The 26,884-nt window shown below is 35.3% G+C and overlaps 1 protein-coding gene across 4 annotated transcripts in view; it reads right to left on the bottom strand.

The window, feature by feature from the left end:
- Positions 1-26,884, bottom strand: part of FNDC3A (fibronectin type III domain containing 3A) — a 158,333-nt gene that overhangs the window by 6,977 nt on the left and 124,472 nt on the right. For all 4 annotated transcript variants that reach the window (XM_035003413.1, XM_035003411.1, XM_035003412.1 and 1 more), the window contains 14 exons: positions 24,648-24,772; positions 24,111-24,285; positions 22,472-22,558; positions 14,951-15,089; positions 14,234-14,302; positions 13,067-13,185; positions 11,193-11,298; positions 10,930-11,105; positions 8,465-8,578; positions 7,602-7,751; positions 7,217-7,500; positions 6,905-7,117; positions 4,271-4,437; positions 2,950-3,077 (listed from right to left, as the gene is read on the bottom strand). In XM_035003413.1, coding sequence (XP_034859304.1) covers positions 2,950-3,077; positions 4,271-4,437; positions 6,905-7,117; positions 7,217-7,500; positions 7,602-7,751; positions 8,465-8,578; positions 10,930-11,105; positions 11,193-11,298; positions 13,067-13,185; positions 14,234-14,302; positions 14,951-15,089; positions 22,472-22,558; positions 24,111-24,285; positions 24,648-24,772 — 2,052 coding nt within the window. The remainder of the gene's footprint in view (positions 1-2,949; positions 3,078-4,270; positions 4,438-6,904; positions 7,118-7,216; positions 7,501-7,601; positions 7,752-8,464; positions 8,579-10,929; positions 11,106-11,192; positions 11,299-13,066; positions 13,186-14,233; positions 14,303-14,950; positions 15,090-22,471; positions 22,559-24,110; positions 24,286-24,647; positions 24,773-26,884) is intronic.

Below are 26,884 nucleotides of genomic sequence, written 5' to 3'. Positions count from 1 at the left end.
AGATGGGATCAGCTTTGAAAATGACTTTACTGTCCCCCAATATTTTTATTTTACCTTGTTATACTACTTGAAATGCCATTTTGGTAAAAAAGCACTTGCTTTTAAAAATGTATACACTTCCCCGAGGGGATTACAGAACCAGAAGACACTTACCTTGGTATGAATTTTCCCATGCAAATTAGTCTTTCTCTTAATGCCAATAAGGTCAGCTATACTTTGTATATGGGAGCTACGATGTGTCAGACAGGGAGGCAAGAGTCAGAGGAAGAGTGTGATTTTAGAGAATGCAGGCAATTTTAGGTGATGTGCTACAGAACGGGGCACGGGGCAGTGAGAAGGCAGCTAAGAGTTTTCTCAAAGCTGATCAAAAAGGGACGAAGAAAGGGAAGAATACAAAGAAATCCATTTGTTTCTACTTTTCCCTTCTATGTCCCTCTAAGTTTGGCCCAGGGTCATGAGTACTTGTTGCTGCCAGGGGAATTTGTTTCCAGATCCCTAATCCCAGCAACATTATAGGTTAGACAGGTTTTTATAGGAAACGAAACTCAACCACCAACTTATAAGTAATAATCCCTTCTTAAAAACATCAGCCATTCCTACTGCTATGGAATACAGACCTACAGGACCCGGCTTCCTTAACTACACACTTCATTCTTGAGTCTTACTCCAGTCACACTTCAGAGCTCCTGGCTCCTTCTCAGCTCACCAGTGCCACCATGTCCCCCTCCTCCAGCCCTCACTTAAATGGCACTCCTTTTAGAAAACATTCCAAAGTCCAGCTGGAATAAATCATTCTTTTTTATAAAGTATGGTTTTATCTTTTTATGATCTTTTGTTTGGCTATATAAAATGTCACGATTATAAAATTTCTGCTTGTTAAATTCTGAACAACTTTTTGAAATCAGAACAGTAACCTATTAATATTTTAGCCCCCCCATAATTCTTTATACATGGTATTTAATACATGTGTGCTGAGTATTAAATAAATCTTAAGTAAAATATTAAATTCCATGAATGAAACTGAACACTTAAAAAAACAACCTTCAAACTTTTGGAGTATAACTTGCCAATAAATTGTAAAATTATAAACATTTAAGAGATTTAGATGAGCAAATATACTACGAGGTTCTAAGGAAATTAGTATTTTAAGTTTTACGGCATGCTTACAATCTTAAGTAAGTGAAAGTGACGACAGGGTTAATTTAGCGTTTAGGTTTTATAAATTAGAATTAGCATTGCTGTTTCATGTAGTGATATGTTTATTAAAATTCATACACTACTCAAATGTGGGGCCCCTATTTCCTTTAAACATGTAATGCAATTACATTTTTTTTTAATATTAATTTTGCTTCCTCCTTGGAAGGAAACCTGCTTATCTGTAAATTATATTCAAATCTGATTATCATGTCAATTTGCAAATGGCTTAATAAAGAAAAACAATCACATGCCAAATTTAATCTGACTCTTTGGAGCCTTTTGTAATTTCACTTAAGAAATAACACTTCCAGGGACGCCTGGGTGGCTCAGTTGGTTAAGTGTTTGCCTTTGGCTCAGGTCATGATCCCAGAGTCCTGGGATCAAGTTCCACATTGGGCTCCTTGCTCGGCAGGGAGCCTGCTTCTCCCTCTGCCTGCCGCTCCCCCTGCTTGTGCTCTCTGACAAATAAATAAAATCTTAAAAAAAAAAAGAAAAAAAAGAAGAAGAAATAACACTTCCATACTTAACAAAACTTGAAAGAAAAAATTATATCTGTATTGAAAAATCTATTATTAATAGCTATAATAGCATGAGACTGAAATAAAACAGGTGAATGACTGAGCTCCTAGTGGGAAAAGAAAATACAAGATGCACAAATGAAAACCCAGCTTAAAAGCATTCAAAATCAAGAAGGGTGACAGAAGAAAGGGAGAATCAGATGAAATGCTTATAGAAATTAGGCTTCTGAGTTGCATAAAAACAACTTTATAAAAGATTCAGTGAACACTGGTAGCTCCCCACTTGATCTCACTGCTATTCACCCTCCACCAGAAAGCCATCTCTGAAATTCTTCAGCCAGGTAGGTGACACTTCTGCTAGGCTTCCATAAGGACTATTACCATATTTACAACACTACATTATAATTATGATCATTACTGTTATTGTGAAAGCCTCCTTAATGTTCTCTGCTTCTACCTGTGTCCCATTCTAGCCAAAATGACCTTGTGTCTGATCTTGTGACTACTCTGGTCAAAATCCGCTACTGGTTTCTCATTTTACGTGGAGTAAAAAAGTCACAGTGTAGCCTATAATGCCCTACATGACCTTCATACCACTCATAGATCCTCTTTACCATTAACTACTTGACTTTATCTACTATTTTTCCCATTGCTCACATAACCCCATATTGGCCTCCTTGTTGTTCATTAAATTTAACACTCATGCTCCTACCTCAGGGCCTCTGTACCTACTACTTCCTCTTCCTGGCACACTGTTCTCCCCATATTCACCTCCTTTGGGTCTCTATTGTTACCTGACTGCCCTGTATGAAATAGCACTAGCTGTCTCTCCTCCCAAGACTGCCTATTCTTTTTACACAGTTTTACTTATTCTCCACTTATACTTATCACTATCATATGATATACAAATGTATTTGCTTTTAGTGTCTTTTTCTACTGAATATAAGTGCCATAGAGGCAAGAACTTTTTGTTCAGTGTTATATATCCTGAGTGCCTAGCACATAGTTTAATAAATTCTTGTCAAATGAATGAATAATCTGTTAAATATATAGTTCGGACTTAAAAGATTTTGAATCCTGAGATACTGTGTAGTTACTAATCTTTGGAACACGGTAAGTACTAAATAAATGTTTTTGAATTAGGAATATAAAGATAGTCAAATCTTGCATTGCAAGTACATAAAAATGAGAAAGATAAAAATAAGTATCCACAGAATTACATCTTTGTACATACCTGTTTAAATTCTGAATCTTTTCCCAACATAACTTGAAGACTGTAAATAACTGGATCACCTTTCATTGGCTGTAAACATTCCCATGTAATTTCACAAATGTGATCATTTATTTTCTCTATTTTGGGGGCTGTAGAGAACAAATACAAATAAAATCTGCTCTACTTGATTTTTAACTTGGCACATCACACAGACACTTGTTTTAATCAAAATCAACAAACCTTTAAAACTCAGTTATATACCTGAATTTTTGAAATTTGGAGAGACATGGTTAATGGTTCACTCTTATTATCTCCAGGCCATATAATCTATAGGTGCTACAATGGCCAGATAGACTAAAAGATCTGTCAAGGTAAGCACTGTTTTCATTGAGTTAAAAAGCCAGTAGGGGGGTTATGTCAATTCTAAAACATTAATGGTGCTTCTAAGAGCATACCTAGAATATGAAAATTTGTAATTTAAGAAATCTCCTAAATGGAAAAATAAGTTGAAAAATACCCCTCGTTGCTTGATATAAAACTGCTTCACTCAATGGTAGGGAACGAAGGGTTAAAATCAGCAATATTCATAAGGCTAAGAAACATTAAACTGGATGACAGAACAGAAAAAGGACTCAGTAAAACTCCATCAACATTATTAGAAAGATATTCAAGAACAGTCCTGCTAACTGTGGATCTGCTTAACAAATGACACATTCAAGTACACGATCCAGGACATTGTACTAGAAGTCTCTGTGATTTGTCCTCAGTGTGAGGAATGTTAGTGATTTTGGCTAAATATACAAAGTGCAATCCCTGCCAGGGTCATTTTAAAATAAGAACCCCCCTAAAATTAATTTTAAAGATATCTGTATATAGAAATGTGTGAATGTGTATACAAATTTGATTAAAAAATTCAAGTTAACTAAGAATGTATTTATGTTTTCCTTAACAGGCAACCCGGCGTTCTCCCTGAAATCCAAATGAATGAAATATTAACAACTCAAAACAATTCAAGTTTGTGATTTTTTTTCTTTAAGTAACAATAGCAGAAACAGCAAATGACCCTATAAGAAAACCAGCATTATCTATTCAATTTAGTATTTTTATGTTAGATTATTGACAAAATCCAGTACTTGTCTGAGTATCAATGTGCTAGATAAAACAGCTTTTATTATTGAGTGAAACTCTCAATAGGTGGGCTTGTCTATATAATTTCTTTTTTATAACTTAAATGTTGGACACATACTGGATGATAAATTGTAATAACAGCACATAAAGCTATTTGTGAAGATGCATTTAAAATTTATTATTAAAGAAAATAACTTAAGGATGTATAACTTACCTTTCAAGGCAGCTGGGACAGATTTTGGAGTAGTAAAAATATATTCTTGGGAAAGAGGACCTTCTCCTGATTCATTACAAGCTTGAATACAGAATTTATAGGATGTTGACTCATTAAGTCTTTGTACTTTGTATGTATGACATGGACCTCTGTATAAGGATACAAACCTAAAATGGAAATGATCCTTATTAAAAATAAACCTTGAATACTTTATGAAAAATATTTAAAAACTATTAAAAAAGTACAGTTGGGACATTATTTAGAAATATAAGTTACTCTTAGAATTTAATGCCAGGAATGCTTTGTCACTCCAAATAAGTCTTTATTTTTTTCATCAGATGATGAAAATCACAGGATTGGTAAATTTCCTAATTTGACATGGCTTCCTAAAAAATTATTGCTAAATTTTATGTCCAATCATAGTAACTTTTCAGGTTTCTGGTACAGCTTTGTTTCTGATTGCTATCATTTAATGTCCATACATTTTTTTTTTATTAACATGTAATGTATTTGTTTCAGGGGTAGAGGTCTGTGATTCATCAGACTTAAACAATTCACGGTGCTCACCATAGTACATACCCTGCCCCAATGTCCATCACCCGGCCACCCCATCTCTCCCATCCCCCTCCACTCCATACATTTTTAAAGATACTCAGAATACCATAATTTTCATCAGCGTCTTAGGCATACAATTTATTATATAAAAAAAAGAGAACCCTCAATTTCCAGGCATAGTTTTAGCTGATTTGGTGATGTCTTCCTAGAGATTTACATAGCAGTATGAAAGAATGTGTAATTTGCCATAAATTATCCACCTGAACTGTTCGATGAAAGTTTGATATCATATATGTCATCCATAAGTTAGTTCAATGTTCCCCAATACTTTTGATTGGCTATTTTAAATTTTTTGGAAATTGGGGAATGAGTAATGGAATGAATGCTCACATAGTTCTAATAGTCTGAAAACTGTACTAAGGTTAAAAATGAAAAAATAGTTAATGACCTGAAGTAACAATATTTCCAAGAAGCAGTAATTAGATAAGCCTTGCCTTTTTAATCTCCCCATTTTTTTTTTTAAAGGATAGGGAACAAAAGAGTTTCAACCACTATTGAAAAAGCTGAACAATGACAAAATCTGCAGTCAGCAAAGACCTGAAATAGCATTCAGACACTATCCCACAGCAAATGAAAACAGTTGTGAAAAATCAAAGGGAAAGAGTATAACTAAAGGTATTATTACACTGATTTATTAAATTTAGACAGTAAACTTACAATATCATAGAAAGTTTTAATTTCTTTATTTTCCACAGCCAGTACCTTACAATTCTCTAGATGATAGCTAAATATTAATTAAACTTAATGTTCTAGCCTACTAATATAATCTATATTAAATGGAATCTTTATTCTATTACATTTCAATCAAACATGAATTAGACCCATTTCCAGTAAACCTTCTTGCATTACCCCAAATGTAAATGCTACAAAGGGGATGAAAATAACTTACAGAATTAATTCACTCAATGATAACATGTATTAAAGATAAATGGCTATACCAAAAACCTGTAGCAAGGCAAAGAACCTCCTTCTAGAGATAAGGCTTTACAAAGTGAACATAAAATTCTGCCAAAAATAAAGCCTAATACTCATAAAGGCACAGATTTCAGAAAATGATCAATATTGTTTGTTCTGCATAATGCTTTTACCGGTGATACAGTATGTTTAATTCCATATGTTTTTATAAATGTGTATTTCTGAGAGTACTTATGTACAAGTACCATGAATATTCCATTATTGAATAATTGGCTAAGATGCAAACACAACACAAAAAACAAAGTCGGAAAACCTTGGGAAAAACTGCTACTAGCATTCTGAATCCATGAGATATACAAATTGTTTCGTACAAGCTGAATGAAAAGTAGAAAAGTAAAATTCGGATTCTTAAAATATTAGAAGAGTAACACCTGTGGAGGGTATATGGCATTGTTTACATGGGATATAATGTCAATAAACAGCCTCAGATTTGCATTTGAATAATTTATATTACACATATTTTGATTTATAATTAAAAATGATTTAGTGGGATAATATATGGCATGGATGTAATGAAAATGTAAAAGATAGCAGCAAAGACAAGAACCTGAATAGCAAGGGGACTGGCTAATAATCAGAGACTAACCAAGATCTGACAGTGAGGAACTGAACTGTATTTTACTTAGCGCGCAAGCCCTGTGATAGGGGTGTGGAGGAAAGTGAGACATAATCCCTACCCTCAAGGATCTCAGAGGCCTTAAGCCAATTAATCATTTACTGACAAAACTGCCTCTGCTGGAAGTAAGGGTTGAAGAACTTTGTTGTAGCAAAGATTGTGTTTTTACTATAAGCATGAAGAAAGTAAATGGGTTAAGAGAAGAGAGCCAAAGAATAGCCCATTTAATTTTTCTCTTGACATCCCACTCACAAGTTATAAACAGGAAATCGTCACTATATCTTCTGGTGTTTTGAAAATAGCACATTTAAAATTATTTCTTATCAGAATTCTAACCTTGTTTTTGAAAGCTTATTTACTTCTGTTTATTAAAATTTATATACTTAAGATCTAAGAAACTATATAAAGAAGCAATTAAGAACACCTACCTTCCGTTCTTATCCTCCATCTGAAGGTGGTACTGAATAGAATCTGTTGACAGTGTTTTTGGGGTTCCTTCTCCCCATTTCAGCTTAAGGTTCTGGTGGCTGAAGGCAACACATTCCAGACGAGGTGGATCAGGAGGGAGGGGCTTAGTTTTTAATTTTATCATGTGGCTGAAAGGACCAGCTCCAAGGCTATTCAAGGCTTGAATTCGTATTCTAAGTGCCACATTAAGAAAAAAAAAATCCAGTTATGATTATTCTACTTAAAGTTTCTCTCTGGTTTAGGCAAAAATTAACATAGTTTGTAGAGTGTACCTGTATGTTGTATCTGGTTGCAAATTGTCTATAATATAGCTTGTAACCTTTCCCACTGCCAAGGGCTGTTTATCTCCCAAGTCTATGCTGTAGGCAAGGATTTCCGAACCATGGTCACAAGGCTTTTCCCAGGTTATTGCAAGGCATGTAGAAGGTGAATAAAGGGGATTTTCTATCTCATCATCATTTAGTTCTTGAAGACAAGTCACAATAGCAGGAACTGATGGTGGGGTCATACAGGCTACTACTTCACTGAAAGGACCTGCGCCCACAATACTCAGAGCCTACAATTAACAGAGCCCATAAGTTAACAAAAACATGACCAACAAAATGCTCATAGAACACAAAACTCTGGCTAGAGTAGCAAGGCCCTGACCACCTTTACCTGGACTCTGCAATAATAGGTAGTTGCTGGTGAAAGTCCTTTTAATTCATAACTGAGACCAGGCCCACAGTAACACATCTGCATACTTCCTTCCACGCCTCCCCACTCCAATCGATATTCAGTGACATCAGTTCCATTACTCAATGGGACCTTTAAATTAAGAAAGGGAAAAGGTCTTCAGTCTTGACATTGATAAATGGTTTTTGGGCAAAATCTTTCTTTACCTGAGCATATCAAAAACTGAACTGCTTTTGAATTTCTTTAAAATGTTTAAGTAGAATTAAAACTGTTCAATATTATATTTTTATTCATTAAGGTCACCTGAATGTAAGATTGGTCAAAAAATACTTTGTTTTCAATAAAAATATGACTGAATCACTTCAGAAAGAGAATTTTGAGGTAAATATACTTCAAAATAATTCTGTTAAGTAATATAAATGTTAAATCATGTAAGGACATTTTCTTTGTTAAATTTCAAAGGAAACTGAAAATGTAATTATCATTACTGATTATTACTATACACAATAAACACAGAGGAGATAATAAGTATAAGAGAAATAGTATTATACTGATTTCTACGAATGTTTATTCTGAACATTAAACTCACCAGGGGCTAAATATCTCAGTAATGAGACAAAGCCTTTGAAAAAAATACAAAGCACATCATGAACAAGAAACTAAACACTTGTGATGCAAATATACCTTACTTAAATGCTTTGAAGAGAAAAAAATTCACTTTTTACCACATGAATTTCACTAGGATTTACTGTTTGCATAATTTAGGAAGTGAAATGAAGAGTATCTTTATTATTTTATATGAACTATTCTAATCATTTAAAGTAAGTCAATGGGAATTACAATACCTCCCAATTTACTTGTGCGCAAGTTGCAGATCTGCATGTAACTTGAGGAGGCTTGCATTGATCTGGTGGTCCAGGGGCTGTAGTAATATCACATCTTTCTGAAAATGGTCCAAACTAGAAAAACAAATATAGCCAGTATTTTCATTTTTCACCCACTGATTGCACAGCTCTCCATAAATATTCATAAATTCACATAATAAATAAGTGTATTATCACTCTTCTTCAAGACTAACTGGTCATGATATAATTCTAAAATCATTCACAGAAAGTAAAAAGATTTAATGGTCATGGAAGTCACTGTGGGTTATTTTTAAGTTTTAATTATTTACTGTGTTTTCTTCTCCTGCACCTTTTTCCTTCATGAACTGTTCCTGTAAGAAGGGCAGGGTATTAGGGAATTAGGTATGTGGAGTAAGTCAGAAGAAATTATATAAGGAGTGAAGACAACTAAAGGTATGCGAGGTATGGGAGATGGTAGCATAAACTATATCTTAAAATTTAGAGTAACTTTTTTTTTTTAAGATTTTATTTATTTATTTGAGAGAGAGCATTCGCGTGTGCATGACTGAGCACAGGAGGGGGAACAGCAGAGGGAGAGGAGGAAGCAGGCTCTCTGCTGAGCAGGGAGCCTGATGCGGGACTCAATCCCAGGATCAAGACCTGAGCTGAAGGCAGATGCTTAACCAACTGAACTACCCAGGGTGCCCCAAAATTTAGAATGGTTTTAAAAAGAGTCTAAAATGTATATTCTCTGGAAATGCAGAAACCAAATATTTACTTAAGACGATTTTGACAAACGATCAGAATCCTGAAAATACAAATTAAGAACACTAGTATTAAAGATGCTATACCAGGGTGCCTGGGTGGCTGAGTTGGTTGGGAAACTGCCTTTGGCTCAGGTCATGATCCTGTCATCCCGGGATCGAGTCCCACATCGGGCTCCCTGCTCGGCGGGGAGTCTGTTTCTCCCTCTGACCCTATCCCCTCTTGTGCTCTCTCACTCTCTCTCTCAAATAAATAAATAAAATAAAAAATCTTAAAAAAAAAAATAAAGATGCTATCCCAGTGTACTGAAGCCTTGTGGGGCTGACAAGATAATGACTTCAGACAGGAAACAATGACTTATGTTAGAAATGCCAACAAAGTATTGACATAAGAAATTTCAAAATAAGTTTACAGATACAGATACTGAACTCAGTTGGAGAATGGGACTAAAATATAGTACGGTTCACTAAAATATGAAATAATGGGAGAGGAGAGACTTGTCAGTTTAATTTTGTGAAACTGTAATTATAGAATAAGGAAACAGAATGTTACTCAATTGAGGCAAGAAACTACTCCTTTGTCCTTAGAGAACCTGCTTTAATGCAGAGATGAGATATGTCCTGGTTGAGTGGAAAGGGCTTTGGCTCTGGAGTCTGACAGCCCTGAGTCTGTAGCTTATCTCTGTCACTTCTTACTTGTGTGACTGTGGGCAAGATATTTAGCTTTTCTGAGCCCTAGCCTCCTCAGCTGTAAAATGGAGATATCACCTATTTTGTCTATTTTATGGACTTGTACAGATACATAGATAATATTGTTTTTTTTGTTTATTTATTTATTTTTTAAAAGATTTTATCTATTTATTTGACAAAGAGAGACACAGTGAGAGAGGGAACACAAGCAGAGGGAGTGGGAGAGGGAGAAGCAGGCTTCCCGCTGAGCGGGGAGCCTGATGCGGGGCTTGATCCCAGGACCCTGGGATCATGACCTGAGCGCCAAAGGCAGATGCTTAACGACTGAGCCACCCAGGCGCCCCCACAGATGATACTTTTTAAAAAGTCTCATAAAGCCAGAAATGCTTAAAATAATAACTTTTTTTCCTTAGGAAATAACGAATTACAATTAGTAGCCAACTGAAAGTAAATGCTGCATATAACCAGTCTTAAAAAAACTCGATTAGTCTAAGTATTTCATCTTATAGTCTTATTTCTACTCAAACTTACTAAGTAAAACCTACCAGCACCACCTGAAAGGCAAACTTCAGCCCAGCTGAAGCCCAGAGTGTCACAAATTATAAGTGGGGCTTGAAAATATTGAGATTCTAGAACAATTAAGTTATCGTATACACTGACCTCTCTCTTATTGATACAGGCTTCCTGAAAACTGTAAAATTTGGGGGCACCTAGGTGGCTCAGTTGATTTCAGCTCAGGTCATGATCTCAGGGTCCTGGGATCGAGCTCCGTGCTCAGCATGCTCTGCTTGTCCTTCTCCCTCTGCCCTCCCCCCCCCCTCTCTCTCTCCCTCTGTCCCTTCCCCCGCGCATGCTCTCTCTCTCTAAAATAAATAAATAAATAAATCTTAAAAAACTCAAAAAAACCAAAACAAAAAACAACTGTAAACTTTGGAATCACATGTTGAAAGTAAAATGGCTAACTTATGAAATACCACTGTGATTATAACTCAGTCAGCAGAGTCTTCCTACCCCCATTTTGTTAGCTGCGTGCAGTCTGAAGCTGTAAGTCTTTCCAGGAAGAAGGCTGCTCACTGTACATTCTACTTCAGAACCTTGGTAAACTTCTCTCGGTTCATCTTTTTCTACAGGAGACATTTCCACACCATAACAGAAAATGGGTGATCCACCATCGACCAGAGGGGGTCCTAAAGGTGGAAAGATTTATGTAGTTTAACAAAAGGGATGTATTTAGTACTAACTTAATTAAAATTTATTACCAAAATGGAAATTACCCCATCGTAACTGTATTTCTTTTGCTTTGGGTCTACCCTGTAATCTGGGAGGGAGGCATGGGCCAGGAGGCACAGCTGGAGTCTGCACAAGTAAAGATTCAGATACCTGCCAAAACAAAAGCAGTAACAAAACAAAATGCCCCAACCAAATAATCAGACTGTTTTTGTTAAAGGAAAATAAAATGAACACAAAGACTGCACCAATAATTTGAAATTCTACTTGACTTTCAACTGAAAAGAAATTAAGTTCTAAATAAAATAAAAAGCCCAATTAAATTAAAACTCTAATTTTATAGAAACAAAGACACATACTATGTGACTATTATACACGAAGAAAGTTACCAGAAAAAAAAACCCCAAAACTCTTCCTTTTTTCTTTCTACAGTTAACAACAACAACAACAAAACAACCTTCAAGACATCCTAATGGACATTATTTTTGATCCTTTCCAAATGGGTCCACAAATCTCTTCTAAGGATGTTTTAACATTCTGTAAACACTGTTTGCCATGTTTTCAGTAGGTTTAGATTATTTTAGTTACTTTACTGTATACTGTATTTTCAACCTAAATACTAATATGTATATATAATCTTTCCTTTCCTCCTAAAAATAATTCAAAAATCAGGTAAGCTTTTCCAAGTATTTGGTACTATTTTAGTTTTTATGCTATTTAAAAAATATATATTAAGTTTTATTTTAAAAGACTTCTCTTAAAAATACTGACACACAGTGCCATATTCCTTATCTGCACTGTATTAATTTTCTTTCCAAGCATAAATAAAATATTTGATCACCTTATTCAGAAAGGTATCCTATACAGAATGCTATAATGCTGAATTAGAAAATTAGAGGCTTTTCTGGGGGGCAGTGGATGCTTTTTTGATTATGTTATGTTAATCACCATACATTATATCATTAGTTTTTGATGTAGTGTTCCATGATTCATTGTTTGCATATAACACCCAGTGCTCCATTCAGTACATGCCCTCTTTAATACCCATCACCAGGCTAACCCATCCCCCCACACCCCTCCCCTCTAGAACCCTGTTTGGTTCTCAGAGTCCGTAGTCTCTCATGGTTCGTCTCCCACTCTGATTGCCCCCCCTTCATTTTTCAGTGGGATGCTTTTTTTAATCCGGGAAGATTTTATTAAATAAAATGAAGCAACTGGATCCCAAGCCTGTGGGCAGGACATGCACTCTGTTTCATAATACTCAAATTTTCAACACAATACTTATAAATTCATTTTTAAAAAGGTACCTTCAAAAAAATGAAGGTACCTTTATTGCATTAAATTCCATTTGAAAAATAGTAACAGTTCTTAATGCTCCATGAACCCATTCTTGGTTAAATTCATTAAAAAAAAAAAATCACTCCTATTAAAAAATATACCTCTCCAGAACATTACATATATTTCATATATAATCAATGGCACACTAAGTCCATTTTGGTTAGTGGATATCTAAGAGTAACTACCAACTTTTCTGCAATAAGTAAATATTAGAATCTGTGTTTAAACAGTAAATGATATTTTATGGATTGTCCTGATACACATAATTTATGAAGCAGTCAGTCTACAATTATTTCTATTTCTGTTAAGTATGGTTATTGAACATCATCGTAAAATTTATCTTTATAAATTTTCCCACAACATTTTTGCGTATTTGTTTTTCCAAAGCTAAACACCAACCAGACGATACATATTCTCTGAATACGGACTTTCAACCAAGTACTATTTGAAAAATTCTGGTCACTATAAAATTAATCACCTGGGTTACAGAAATTACTTTGGATACATTTCAAATTTTGAGGTGGCATCTGGTGATCCCATCTTAATAGACCCAAACTTGAAAAAATCTACATGTAAGTATTACCGCACTCTGTCCTCCATCACTGATGCAGTAAACTCGTAAACGGTAGAAACAACCTGGATTCAGTCGATCACAAAGATGTTCTCTAGCAGCTCCACTGTATATCATATCCCATTTGTTTCCTGTTAAGGTGAAGAATTATGTTCATGTTCAATCAGTTACAAGGTAATGTTTAACGTTCTGGTATCATGGACACGGCAGGTATCCTAGCTTCACTAAGTGGTTATGTAATTTGTCAGAAACAATTTAAGCTTGCTTCGAGTTTCCTGGAGATGATCTAATTTTCTTTATGTTACAGCTTCCTAGACAAATCTGCATGGCTTTGTTGAAATGAAATATCTCTGTAACTCTGTACAAACTTTGGCTTACGTTCATAATTTGCTTTTAATTAAGCATTTTAAATGTGTTTACTGGTCCAGTAATAACATTATAACACACAAAGAGTAGAAAGAACCAATACCACAGGAAGTTTAGCCTTAATTAAAAGACATTCTTATTATTTTGCAGGAAACAGGTCATTGCATAGAAATAAAGACTGTTAAATGTGTGATTCAAAAATAAAGTTCACGAGGCGCAGAGGAGATTAATAAAACTAGTATAATGTAAGTTAAATTTTACAGGATATTTTTTCTCTGATACGTCTGGTTATAAATCTAACTGAATAAACCTTCAGAAGACTTTAGATATACTGGAACTGAGCAATGCAAACAAATGAGAAAGGAAATAAAATGTAAATGTAAATTTAACAATATAGGTGTACAGCAGTCTTACATTTGATTCACTATATTTCTAGAGATTATAACTTAAAGTGGATCATAACAGGCAAAATACTAACTGCTATGAACAAAGGAAAAAATGAAAAGTGAAAGAAAAGAGATCATATAAAATGTAAAGTCATGAAGAAGAGAGGCAGACTGGTATAAATCTATTTCTTTCTTTTTTTTTTTTTTAAAGATTTTATTTATTTGTCAGAGAGAGAGAGAGAGAGCACAAGCAGGGGGAGCGGCAGGCAGAGGGAGAGGGAGAAGCAGGTTCCCTGCTGAGCAAGGAGCCCGATGTGGGGCTTGATCCCAGGACCCTGGGATCATGACCTGAGCTGAAGGCAGATGCTTAACCAACTGAGCCACCCAGGCATCCCTAAATCTATTAATTTTTAATAGTTATTCTTACCATTAGAACCTTCTGCCATCTCCACTACATACTTATTGATGGCTGCACCTCCACTGTCTTTTGGTGGGTCTATCCAAAGAAGTAAAAGTTGGTATTAGGCAACATACATACAATTAAACAGTGACAGAAATCCTAATAAACAGACTACCAAACCTAAGATTGTTTAAAAAATAAAAAGAATCATCTGCAATGCTTTTTTAATTAATACTAGCATTTCAAGTGGTGTATAAACAGGTGTTCAATAAGTGTGTTTTATTTTTTTCAAGTTTTATTTATTTAAGCAATCTCCACACTCAATTGTGGGGCTCAAATTCACAACCCGAGAGATCAAGAGTTGCATGCTCTTCTGACTAAGCTGGCCAGGCACCTCAACAAATGTTTGTTTTAAGTGAATAAGTGATTTTCATTTCTCATGAGAGCTAGGATAACCCAGGTGACTTTAGCTATAATTTCAGTAATCATTCATTTCATGCAGTGCTACCTCTGCTCATAGTCTTAATGCAGATCCCAAGTTCTTCCTGTATCAAATTATGAACTCTGTATTTGTGTGAGTGTAGTTTTCCACAAAAAAGATCCTCAAACAATGAATGATTCTCACATTTCCTATTGAACTTGCTTAAGCTAACAAATGTACCCAACTATCCTAAGAATTATCTTAATATTCAAATCATTTTAATCAAATACAAAAGTAATGATGTACAAATATGCATATCTTACCCCAAGTTATTTTAAAACTGTGTGAATGTATCTTTCCTTTAACTGAAGGCTTCACAGGTACTCCTGGTTTATCGGGGCATGTAGTAAATTCTACTACTTCACTTGGATTACTTTTACCTTCTGAGTTGTAAGCAATAACCTATGGCATAAAATAACCAAAGACATAAAACAATTAGTATCTGACACCTAATGATAATGACTTAATGAACAAAGTGATGAGAGATAAATAAGCTCAATCAAATGATAAAGTAAGTTTTCTGATTGTGATGGCTTGTTTATGTGAGAATTGCTTGTCTTCAACAAGGACTGTGCATATATGAAGAATATTTAGGTATAATCCCCTGTTAGAGTCAGTTCTGGGAATACAAGTTTAAGTCTAACATTTTGATACTAACCAAGAGTCATCACAGGAGTAAGCTATAACCCGATGATACTTGATAGGCTTTGGGCTTGATTTATTTATTCTTTTACCATTCTTTGGGTTTTAAAAAGACGTCCACAAATTCTTTGAACTTCCTTTATTCAGATAAAGGCAAATTCCTCTTCCCTTTGAATTGTTCTTAATAACTTGCTTCCAATACAATGTAACAGAAATGAGAGTGTGTAGCTTCCCTAAAGAGAAACCCATTTGGTGAGGAACTGAAGCTTCTGACCAATAGAGAGAACTGAGGGCTGACAACCACTGGAGTGAATCTGGAAGCAAATCCTCCAGCCCCAGTCAAGCCTTCAGATGACTGTAGCCCTAGGTGGCATCTTGACTGCAACCTCACATAAACCCTGCATGAGAATCACCCAGCTAAGCCAGTCCTGAATTCCTGACCCACAGACCCTGTGAGAAACTTAATGCTTGTTTTTTCAAACTATTAAGTTGCACAGCAATAAACATAATTCATATCTAAGTATTTTTATATTTGACTTTAGAAATTCAATATATATATTTTACTTTATCTCTTCTACTGAACTTAAAGCTCCTAAAGTCAAATATCCAACTTGATATGATTTTCTCTTTTCTAAACCTGCTCCATCTTTGCCCTTCCTCATCAGCAAAAAGTACCATCATCTACCTAGTTGCTCAAGTCAAAAATCTAAGAAACATCCTTAATTCTTCCTTCTCTAAACCTACAACTTAAATCTATTAGCAAATCCTGTCAACTCTACCTCCACTTTTCTGTTTTCTGCTACTACTACCACGTTAGTCAAGGCTTCTTTTATTCTATCTTTTCTGAATGACTATAATATACTACTAACTAGTTTCCTAGCTTCCACTCCTTCTCTCAACCCTATCCATTTTCTACACAACTGCCAAAGGGACTTTGTTACTTATCTTAGAACCTTCCAACAGCTTCTTATTTTACTCAAAATAACATCTAAATTATGGCCTACGATACCCTATGTGATTTCACCCCTGACTACCTCCACTTTACAGTCTTTTGCATTAGCAGTTATTTCCCCTGCCTAAAATGTTCTTTCTGCTCTTGACATGCTAACTCCTTCTTGTTATTCAGATATAAGTGTCATTTCCAAAAATACTTCTTTTTTTTTTATTCATGAAAGTCAGAGAGAGAGAGAGAGGCAGAGGCAGAGGGAGAGAAGCAGGCTCCCCGCCTAGCAGGGAGCCCGATGCAGGACTCGATCCCAGGACCCTGGGATCATGACCTGAGCCGAAGGCAGACGTTTAACCGTCTGAGCCATCCAAAAATACTTCTTGACTACCCAGACATTCTGTCACCTCACCCTAATTTGATTAATCCACATAGCACTTATCACCATCTGCTATTTGCTTGTTTACTATCTATTCCCTCAACTAGAATATTATTATTATTTTTTTTAAGATTTATTTATTCATTTGAGAGAGCAAGAATGAGAGAGAGTACATGAGAGGGGGGAGGGTCAGAGGGAGAAGCAGGCTCCTCGCTGAGCAGGGAGCCCGATGCGGGACTCGATCCCGGGACTCCAGGATCATGACCTGAGCTGAAGGCAGTTGCTTAACCAACTGAGCCACCCAGGCGCCCAGAATATTAGTTATTTTGATTACTCTTGTATTCTTAGTGTTTAGAACAGCGCTTTATTATAGAATAGATGCTCAATAATTATAGGATGAATGGATGATTCATAGACAAGGCCCATTATGATATGACATGATAATATACACAAGGATCTAAGTATATCTACCCCCAAATAACTCATGCTGCCCATGAGAAACTCAGTAAAATTCGGTTCAATTGTTCAGTTTTGCTCAGGCTTCCTCAGTCCTCCCATGCACTAAAATGGATTTTATTTGCTGCTTTACAAATTGACTACAAAGAGGGTCAAAACACTTCTCAATGTGGTACACAGTGTTTACTTAAACCTAAAACTAGAAGAAACTTATTAAAGTAAGAACAGACTCCCTAAAAGCCAGAAAGATCCACTAACTATATTTTTAAGACTATATATTTTGGCACTGCCTCCTTTTACTTCAGTTAGCCATAAAGGTTATAAAGCCATATGGTTATCTCCCCACCCCCACAATTTTATAAATAATAAAAAACATTCATTCAGTTCCCCACCACAGAGGGAGCACTGTGCTAGGAACTCCAGATGTGGTACACTCTTTATCTTCAACAAGTTTAGAATCTTTATGCAGAAAACAGGCAAGATACTAATCAAAAGATTTAGGCAATAGAAGAAAGATTACTAAGGCATAAAATGGCCCTTTTTTGAAAAGGCGATTGGAAGTGTTAGGGGGTCTTCATGGGCAAGAGCAGTAAAAGGGCAAGCTTGGGTAAGAGAGAGAACAGAAAGCCCTGGGTATAGAGCAGAAATGAATAGTAAACAGTGAGCTCTGCTCAGGGAAAAATAATCAACCTGGTGAGATAGCCAGTTCAAGTAAGGAGTGAAAGGCAGTGCATTTTAAAAACTAAATGTGTCAGAATATAAAAAATCTTACATGAAACTAAGGAAATTTTTTAGAGGGAAAGCTGTATTTCAGAAAGATTAATCTAGGTATAAAATAGAACTTAGAAGCTAATTAGAAGGTAAGAGAACAGACTGATAACAGCACAGAACAGATTTGGAGATTTAGTATTCTTCAAAACAAAAATGATACCTGATAGAAGGCAAAGAGATGATGTATCCAAAGGAGAATGGGACATAATAAGAACTTAGGACTAACTTGGGCACACTTAGATTAGGGCAAAGGAAAAAGGAAGACATCACAAAATGACACTGGACAAGATGAGGAGGAGGAAGGGAATATGTTTATGTACTTTTTCACTGATGCTGACATATAAGTGTGTAAGTGAATTTCAAAGATGGAAGATAAGAGAAGTTGATGGATCCAGATACTAAATGACTGATTTCTCTCCACCTGTAAAAAGACCTCAAAAATAGCAACAAGCCGCAGTGGAAGTATTTAAGGGTTCTCAGCTCAAGGTACTCAGAACTTGATCTTTAGAAGCCTTGCTGCTTGAAAAAACACTTTTTAGGAGCTTTAGGAAATAAGACATCAGCCTCCTAGTGGCCCAGAGTCATAGGGACTGGCCACTAGCCTCTGAAGCCTTTAATTATAATAAATATTATAATTAACAATAATTATAATTTTAAATTTGGACAACAGGTCTTAGCCCAGCTTCCAATGAACCATTTGACGGAATCAGCATTGTACGCTTGTTAACACCACTCTGAATTTTAAATGATTTTAAGAATTTTGGCTGATTTCTTATGCTTTTCTTTTTCTTTTATCCTTTAAATTTTTTCATTGTTCCAACTTTTTAGTATTTTGAGTGTCCTAGGATTGTCTGTAGTGTAGAAACTAGAACTTTGGCATTTGGTAAACTTGGTCATATTAGAATTTTATGTTAATCATACCCTTATTGTTTCTTTACAAACTGTAATACACTATCTAGTCATTGCTTTCTGGGTTATAATATTTTGCTGCTTTTTCTTAGTATTCTAAGATTTCTTTAGTGTTAAGACTTTATTCTGATATGGTTTGCTTGAAAGAGGAGTCTACAATGTCAAACTAGAAAAGAAAGACTGAGACAGCAATAGGATTTAATTCAAAAGCCTCTCACCTGGCACCCCGCATAAGGCAGATTCAAAATGTCTGAGCCTCTAGAAGACTTCACACAGTCATCATTTTCTATTTCCTAATATTTTTTTCCTCCTCTAGATCAGTGGTTCTCAAATTTCAGCGAGCCTCAGACTCACTTGGAGAGTCTGCTGAAACATAGATTGCTAGGTCTTATCCTGGAATTTTTGATTCAGTAGAACTGAGGGGCCCAGAAAATTTACATTTCTTTTTTTTTTTTTTAAAGATTTTATTTACGTATTTGACAGAAAGACACAGCGAGAGAGGGAACACAAGCAGGGGGAATGCAAGAGGGAGAAGCAGGCCCCCCGCGGAGCAGGGAGCTCGATGTGGGGCTCGATTCCAGGACCCTGGAATCATGACCTGAGCCGAAGGCAGAAGCTCAACGACTGAGCCACCCAGGCGCCCTGCGAAAATTTACATTTCTAACAAGTTCCCAGGTAATGCTGATAGAATGGTCTGGTGATCACACTTGGGGAACTACTGGTGATAAGAACTTGGGGGTTCTTATGACTATTTAAATTTATTATTTAGGGGCGCCTGGGTGGCTCAGTCGTTAAGCATCTGCCTTCAGCTCAGGTCATGATCCCAGGGTCTTGCAATCGAGTCCCGCATCGGGCTCCCTGCTCAGCGGGAAGCCTGCTTCTCCCTCTCCCATTCCCCCTGCTTGTGTTCCCTCTTTCGCTGTGTCTCTGTCAAATAAATAAATAAAATCTTAAAAAAAAAATTATTTAATAAGCCTTTATATAATCCCTTCTTATAAGCCAGTGATTTGTTACAAGGTTGTTTAGAGACACTATTTTCCTATCCCCTCTCTAGTTACTTGGGGGTACTTTTTGTAAAAACCTATTGTCTCCTTGGAGATTCTGATTATATACCCTGCAATTTGAATGTGACTGCCACAGTGAAACAATGTTAAATAAAAATTTGTAATTTTTTAAAATAGTGGATCATGAGAAATTTAACTCCCATATGTGTAAATAAGATTTTTGTCTTTATGTGGCAATAACACCATGGTGTTAAATGATAGAAGAATTCTAAGAATTTTAATAAACTTACCAAATTATAAAGATCTTAACATTTTCCCCTTAGAAAATGTTAATCATTTTCTAATCATTACTGAATGATCATAACAATATTACTGAAGCAAAATATAATCCAACATCATCATAAGAGGAAAACCGAATGAACGTACTTACTCTTAGGTATTTTATAAATCTTGTAAATATGAAAACTCTATTTGGAAATTAAAATCACTCAGTGTTACCGTGAGTTTTAAAAATGAAGCTAATATATAAGACAAAGCATAATAAATATAATTATTATGCTCTCCATAATCAAATTTCTCATTATTAAAAATTTTCTAAGGTTCTCAAGGAATAAAATTTATCTTTGCTTTTTAATAGTGAAAACAATTTACAGTGGCTTCTATCATTTATTTGAAATGATTTGATTAAACAAACACTAACAGGAAAATTCAAATGTTGAATTTATCAACTAATAAGCATTTTGTTGTATTTTTAGAAAAACTTCTGCACAAAAATGTAGGCTGGCTTATATTAACTGGTATATTAACTAATTCAAACACTGTCTCCAAGAACTAGCAATGTATATCCCTGATCAAGTCAGAGTTAAAATACTCTGAGAATGGAGGCTATACTATGAAAGATACAGAATTTCAGGAATCTCCATAGTAGATGAATTTTCAAAGCTTGCTACTTACTGCTTCAAGTGAGCAAGAATGATATGTATAGTCTCCATGCCTCAAGCAAGCAATAAATGACATGTAGTCTCTCTCTGCTTTACACCTGAAATAATTCAGTGTAAAGGCCAAGAGGTGGGTAAAACAAGGCAAGTATCTGTGCTAGGGGATAGGTGGGTTGGCTGGAGGCAGGCAGCATTTGCCTAGTAGGAACTCAAACTCCCTGAATAGAACTTTACGGGAGGGGAGGAATTTGTTCCACAAACTAAATATAATGAACATAACTGGGGCAAAGTTTCTTGCTGATGACAAAGGGAGCTAGAAATGAGAAAAAGGAGAAAACTAGAATTAACCTGTGGTATTGGATTAAAATTGGAGGTATGTGGTGTAAACTCATGGTTTAAAAAAATTGATATATACATAGAAATACAGATGTAAATGTATTTGTGCATATAAATTCTGTGTGTGTGTACGCACACATAAATAATATACATACATACATATAGTTCATAGCTCTGTCCACTGAAAGGGTGTCCAGGAGTAGCAAAACTGTTACAGCAATTAAAGTATATTTAATTCCCAGATTTTGGCTTCTAAATACCATTGTCCACTAAAAGGACCCAAGTGCTTTGAGAAATAAACCAATCCCAAGGCTGAAGAAGGGAAAGTACAAGATGAGACTTGAATATCATGTGCCAGAAAGGAAAGGCTCAAAGAATGATGGGGGGGCACATTTCAAAAGGATCTGAAAGCCAGCCTGAAGGGGCTCCTAAATCTGTAACAATCTGAGTCTCACAATTGATAATCATAGTAACAAAAATAACCCACTCAGTAAATACGAATCCATGAGTTCATACTAACATAAATGAGAAAAGAAAGCTTTTCTTTATAGTATAATGCCAACTAATAAATGTAGAAGGAATGATAATATTAAAAAAATCACCACTTGGCAACTATTAATCAATAATAATTGACTCAGGCAAGAATTATCAACGGGTGTTAAAACTAACAGGTGAAAGTTTGACAAAAACCAAGATGTTTACATAGTATTTACAAAATACTTATTACAAAGGGAAAAAGAAAACCTTACGGTGAAGAAACATGGTAGAAATAATCTTCATCAAGTGACTACCAGTAATGAGACAAACTGAAATTGTGCACCATTTGATATAATGTACTTAGAAAATAAAAGCATTACTTTTTCAGGTATCACGGACGAAAAAGCATATTCTGAATGTGTTTAACAACATCCACATTTTAGAAGATGTTTGTTCACATTATACAAATAAAAGTCCCATAAAACATTAAAATTGATTTGAATTTAAATATATATACAGTTTGACAATGTTACATAGTAAGAAAGTAAAGCAGTAATCCTCACTGAAAGGCCAAAACTATTTTAATTTAATTTTTAAAATTTTTATGTATTTTTTTTTTTTATTTAATTTTTATGTACTTTTGAGAGCGAGTGAGAGAGTGAGTGTAGAGAGGCAGAGGGAAAGAGAGAATCCCAAGCAGGCTCCACACCCAGTGCGAGGAGTGTGATGCAGGGCTCAGTCTCACAATCCTGTTATCATAATCTGAGCTGAAATCAAGATTTGGATGCCCAACTGACTGAGCCACCCAGGCGCCCCAAGGCCAAAACTATTTTAGATTTAAAACCAAGGAGTAAGGTTTGTACTTAGCTTTAAAACAACCGGAACAACAAGAATAACAAATAAATCTTTTAAGGGCTTTCAAAGCTTACCTTAAATTTATACTTTGTACTACGTCTGAGATTCTTTACTGTGTAAGCAAGGTCTTCTCCATCATATTTAGGCTTAAAACCGTATCCCTGGAAAGGGAAAATAAGCTTTCTTAGATGTCTAACAGCAGAAATATGGGGAATAACAAACATGTAAAAAGACCAAGGTCTTTTTCATCTTCTACTGTATACAAGGTGATTAATGCTCCGTTTAAGTGTAATCCTCACCTTGATACTTCTATCTTGAATGGGCAGATCCAGAAATGCTAATGTTTGTAGGGGGATGGAGAACTCATTCTCCATAAATGCAGTAACGAAGAGAAGATATTTGTGTTGACAGTAAAGTCAGTTAATGGTAACTTCACCATCAGTAAGCATATCTCTAACAGAATTTCCTAGACAGATGTTGCAAGAGCTAAACAGAACTATAACCATTTAACATATTTAACTTGCCCTGTGCTTAAGTAAATAAATAAATGGTTGGCTGTGCTGGCAGGTAGGCATGTCACTTAGATATTGGATTGCTATTTATAGCTCCAGGGACAATGCCTCACTACTTTCCCAATGTTTTTTTTTTTTTAAGTTGATATATAATTCACATACTGTAAAATTCCCATTTTAAAGTATGAAATTCAGTCATTTATAGTGTATTCACAAGGTTGTGCAACCATCATTGAATTCCTAATTCGACAATGAAGCCTGTACTTTATTTTTTGGTTAGCAGTCACTTCCCCTCTTTTCTCATCCACTAATATACTTTGTCTCTATGGATTTGCCTATATCCATAAGAAATGGAATTACATAATATGTGGTCTTTTGTGACTGGGTTCTTTTACTGAGCATAATGTTTTCAAGGTTCATTCATGTCGTTACATGTGTCAATACTCCATTCCTTTATATGGCTCAATGATATTCCACTGTATGGATATATCACACTTTGTTTATCCATTCATCAATTAATGGACATTTGGGTTGTTTCCACTTTTTGGCTATTATGAATAATGCTATGAACATTCATGTACAAATTTCTGTATGAACATGTGTTTTCAATTCTCCTGGATATATAGCTGGGAGTAGACCAATACTATTTTTAACTCAAATGGCTTTAAAGTAGCTCTGAAAAGCTATGAAACTATATAGAACTAACAGAAGACACCCTAATTCATGTTAGCTCTGTTCTAGCTCACAGGAGACAAGCTACTGAAAACCTGATTCTGGCAGCACTACATAGTGTCATGTGAAGCTCTTCATACTTTCTGTGGTGCTTGGAAAAGCAGTGTATGAACAAAGCTGGAAAAGATGGACATATTATTTCCTTATTTTTTAGAGCTGCTTAGGCTAAAAGGCTATGGTGATCTTCTCCTCTATTTTCTCTAAAACATATATATTTAAAATGCAGTCTATGCTATTTCTAGGCACAAATGTATGTAAACACACATAAAAAACAAAACCCCCTCCTACACATCAAGAAAATAAAAGACTGAATTCTTCCTCACTCCCAATTCCTCCTAAATGATAACCAACCAAGGACTCAAAGGATCTGGGCAAGGATCTAACTACTGCGGCACTATTTACTTATAAGGATTGACGTTACCTGAAATAGATTTTAAACACTCTACTTAAAATACATATTCATACTTACTGAAGTTTCTTCCTCCATCTCTAAAATGTAAGAAATTCCTTCATCTGATGGTGTTCCTGAGGGCTTACTCCATTGTAAGGATAACCAAGTAACACCGGCCTTAGATAATACAGGACTTGCTGGCATAGAAGGGGCACAGCCTGAAGTGTAATATAAGACTTCTTCACTAAAACCACTGTTGAAACAAATGGTTTTTAAGAACGAATGAAAAAGAGTTGGTTTTATAGCTAAAGAACTCAATTTGATAAATGACATTTTTTGAAAGTGACAATTTTTGATAACTAATTATAATCCAAATAATATATCCTGGAGTTAATATTTTTATGATAACCAGATCAGAAACCTGAAAGTGAATTAGTATTCTTTTAAAACTGCAATTTATGTAACTAACATCTTTTAAAGCTTTTGCTGGGCTAGTAACACATCTTTACTATATCAACATAAACTAAAGAAGACTTTTCAGTGGATAATTTGGACCCTGAATAATTTATGTAAGTGAATCTGACTAAATATTATTTACATTAAAATGTATCTTACCTTGTGCCATACTCATTTTTGGCTGACAGTCTAAATTTACAACCCATTGCTGGTGACAGTTTAGTAATTTTAAATTGCTTCTGTAAGCCCATATAACACTGACAAAATTCTCCATTTCCTTTTCCCTAAAAAAAAATGGCTGATTATTATATATCACGTACATTATTGTAAAAAGATAAATCCACATTAATTCCTGCTTGATGAAAATACCATATTAGCTAGTATACATTAAAAGTCATCTTTGTTACATGAATCATGGATCTCAAGAGAAAGTAGAGACAACACACATCTTTTAAATGATACTCTACTGTTCATTAAATGCAGAATTTACAAAGTAGGTGTTTTTGTATACCTTCTTAAACTAAGTACCCTGTTTTAACTGATGGTAAATCTCTGGCTTTAGTAAAATAAACTCTTTCCAGGTATGGACCCCACAATCTCTATGGGCGGGGAGTGGTAGTAGTGGAAATAGGGTGATCTTTGATATATACAACTGGCAGTGTTTCTCAATCTATGAAAAGTTCTACACAAACAGTTTTAAGAAGAGGTCCCTAACTGATCCCAAAACCTCCACCTTAACAGCTGCTTACCTATAAAATAAAGATTTTGGAACCACAACTGCCTAGGTTTAACACTGAAGGAAAATAAGCAGAGAGAAAAACCCAATTGCAGGCAAAAGAAAGGGAGAGAGAAAAGTCTGCAGCTCAGGACACCTAAAGAGTTTTAGAAATTTAGGATGCTACATAAAATGGACAAGTTTCTTATTCTCCATCCAAACTTTTCTTTATTATGTTCGTAGAGGTAAATTATGGTTTTAGGGTGACTTCTGCTTCAAAGAAAACCTTCAGTCTGTATCTGGCTGCTTTACTACACTTTCCTGCTCTAATGGTGTTCACAGTTGATTCTACTGAGTTGTCTAAATAGAAAGTTGTATCATCGCTAAATAATGATAATTTTGCCCCCCAGCTCAGCCACTATTTGGCTGTACCTCTTGTCTTAGTTCCAAGTCATACTGCATTAATGTTAAATACAGGTGGGAATAACTGACAACATTGACTTGTTTCTGCTTTGACTAGAAATGCTTTTATTGTTTAGTGATGGTACTTCACTTAATACAAAAATAACTATCAGATAAGGAATTATCTTCCTATCCCTAATTTGAGCTTTAACTAAGTGCTAAATTTTATCAAATATCTTTTCATAATTTATCAACATGTTTTTTCGTCTAAATTACTATGACAGATTTCCTCGTTCTAAATCCTCTTAAAACCTCCGGCATAAAACCTACTTGTTTGTGCCTCATTACTCTCTTAATACAGGCATACCTTGTTTCATTGCACTTCAATTTACTGTGCTCCAAAGATAGTGTTTTTTACAAAGTCTGGTTTGTGGCAACCCTGCATCAAGCAGGTCTACTGGTGCCATTTCTGCAATAGCATATGCTCACTTTGTGACTCTGTGTCACGTTTTGGTAGTTCTTGTAATATTTCAAACTTTTTCATCATTATTATATTGTTACGGTGATTCATGGAAGAGGCCAAAATATCGACATTAATAGGAGTTTGGCAGAAGTTGATTCCAACCCTCGTGGATGACTTCCAGGGTTCCAAGACTTCAGTAGAGGGAATAACAGCAGATGCGGTGGAAACAGCAAGGGAACTAGAATTAGAAGTAGAGCCTGGAGATGTGACTGAATTGCTGCAATCTCATGATAAAACTTAAGTGGATGAAGGAAGAGTTGCTTCTTATGGATGAGCAAAGAAAGTGGTTTCTTGATACAGAATCTACTCCTGGTGAAGATGATGTGAAGATTGTTGAAATGACAACAAAGGATTTAGAATTTTATATAAACTTAATTGATAAAGCAGCAGCAGGGTTTGAGGGGACCGACTCCAGTTGTGATAGAAGTTTTAGTGTTGGTAAAATGCTATCAAACAGCATCTCATGTTACAGAGAAATGGTTCATGAAAGGAAGAGTCAACTGATGCAGCAAACTTCATCACTGTCTTTTTTTTTTAAGAAACTGACAAAGTCACCCCAACCTTCAGCAAGCACTACCCTGATCAGCCTGCAGCCATCATCATCAAGGTAAGACCCTCCATCAGCAAAAAGATTATGACTCACTGAAAACTCAGATGATGGTTAGCATTTTTTAGCAATAAAGTATTTTTAAATTACGGTATGTACATTGTTTTTTTTTTTTAAAAAAACAATGCCATTGTACTTTTAAGAGACTA

The sequence above is a fragment of the Mirounga leonina genome, unplaced genomic scaffold, assembly GCF_011800145.1.
Source record: "Mirounga leonina isolate KUSES-001 unplaced genomic scaffold, KU_Mleo_1.0 Mir_127, whole genome shotgun sequence".
Lineage (NCBI taxonomy): Eukaryota > Metazoa > Chordata > Mammalia > Carnivora > Phocidae > Mirounga > Mirounga leonina.
Note: the sequence above shows the minus strand (reverse complement) of the source record. Positions and strands in the feature narration are given on the sequence as shown.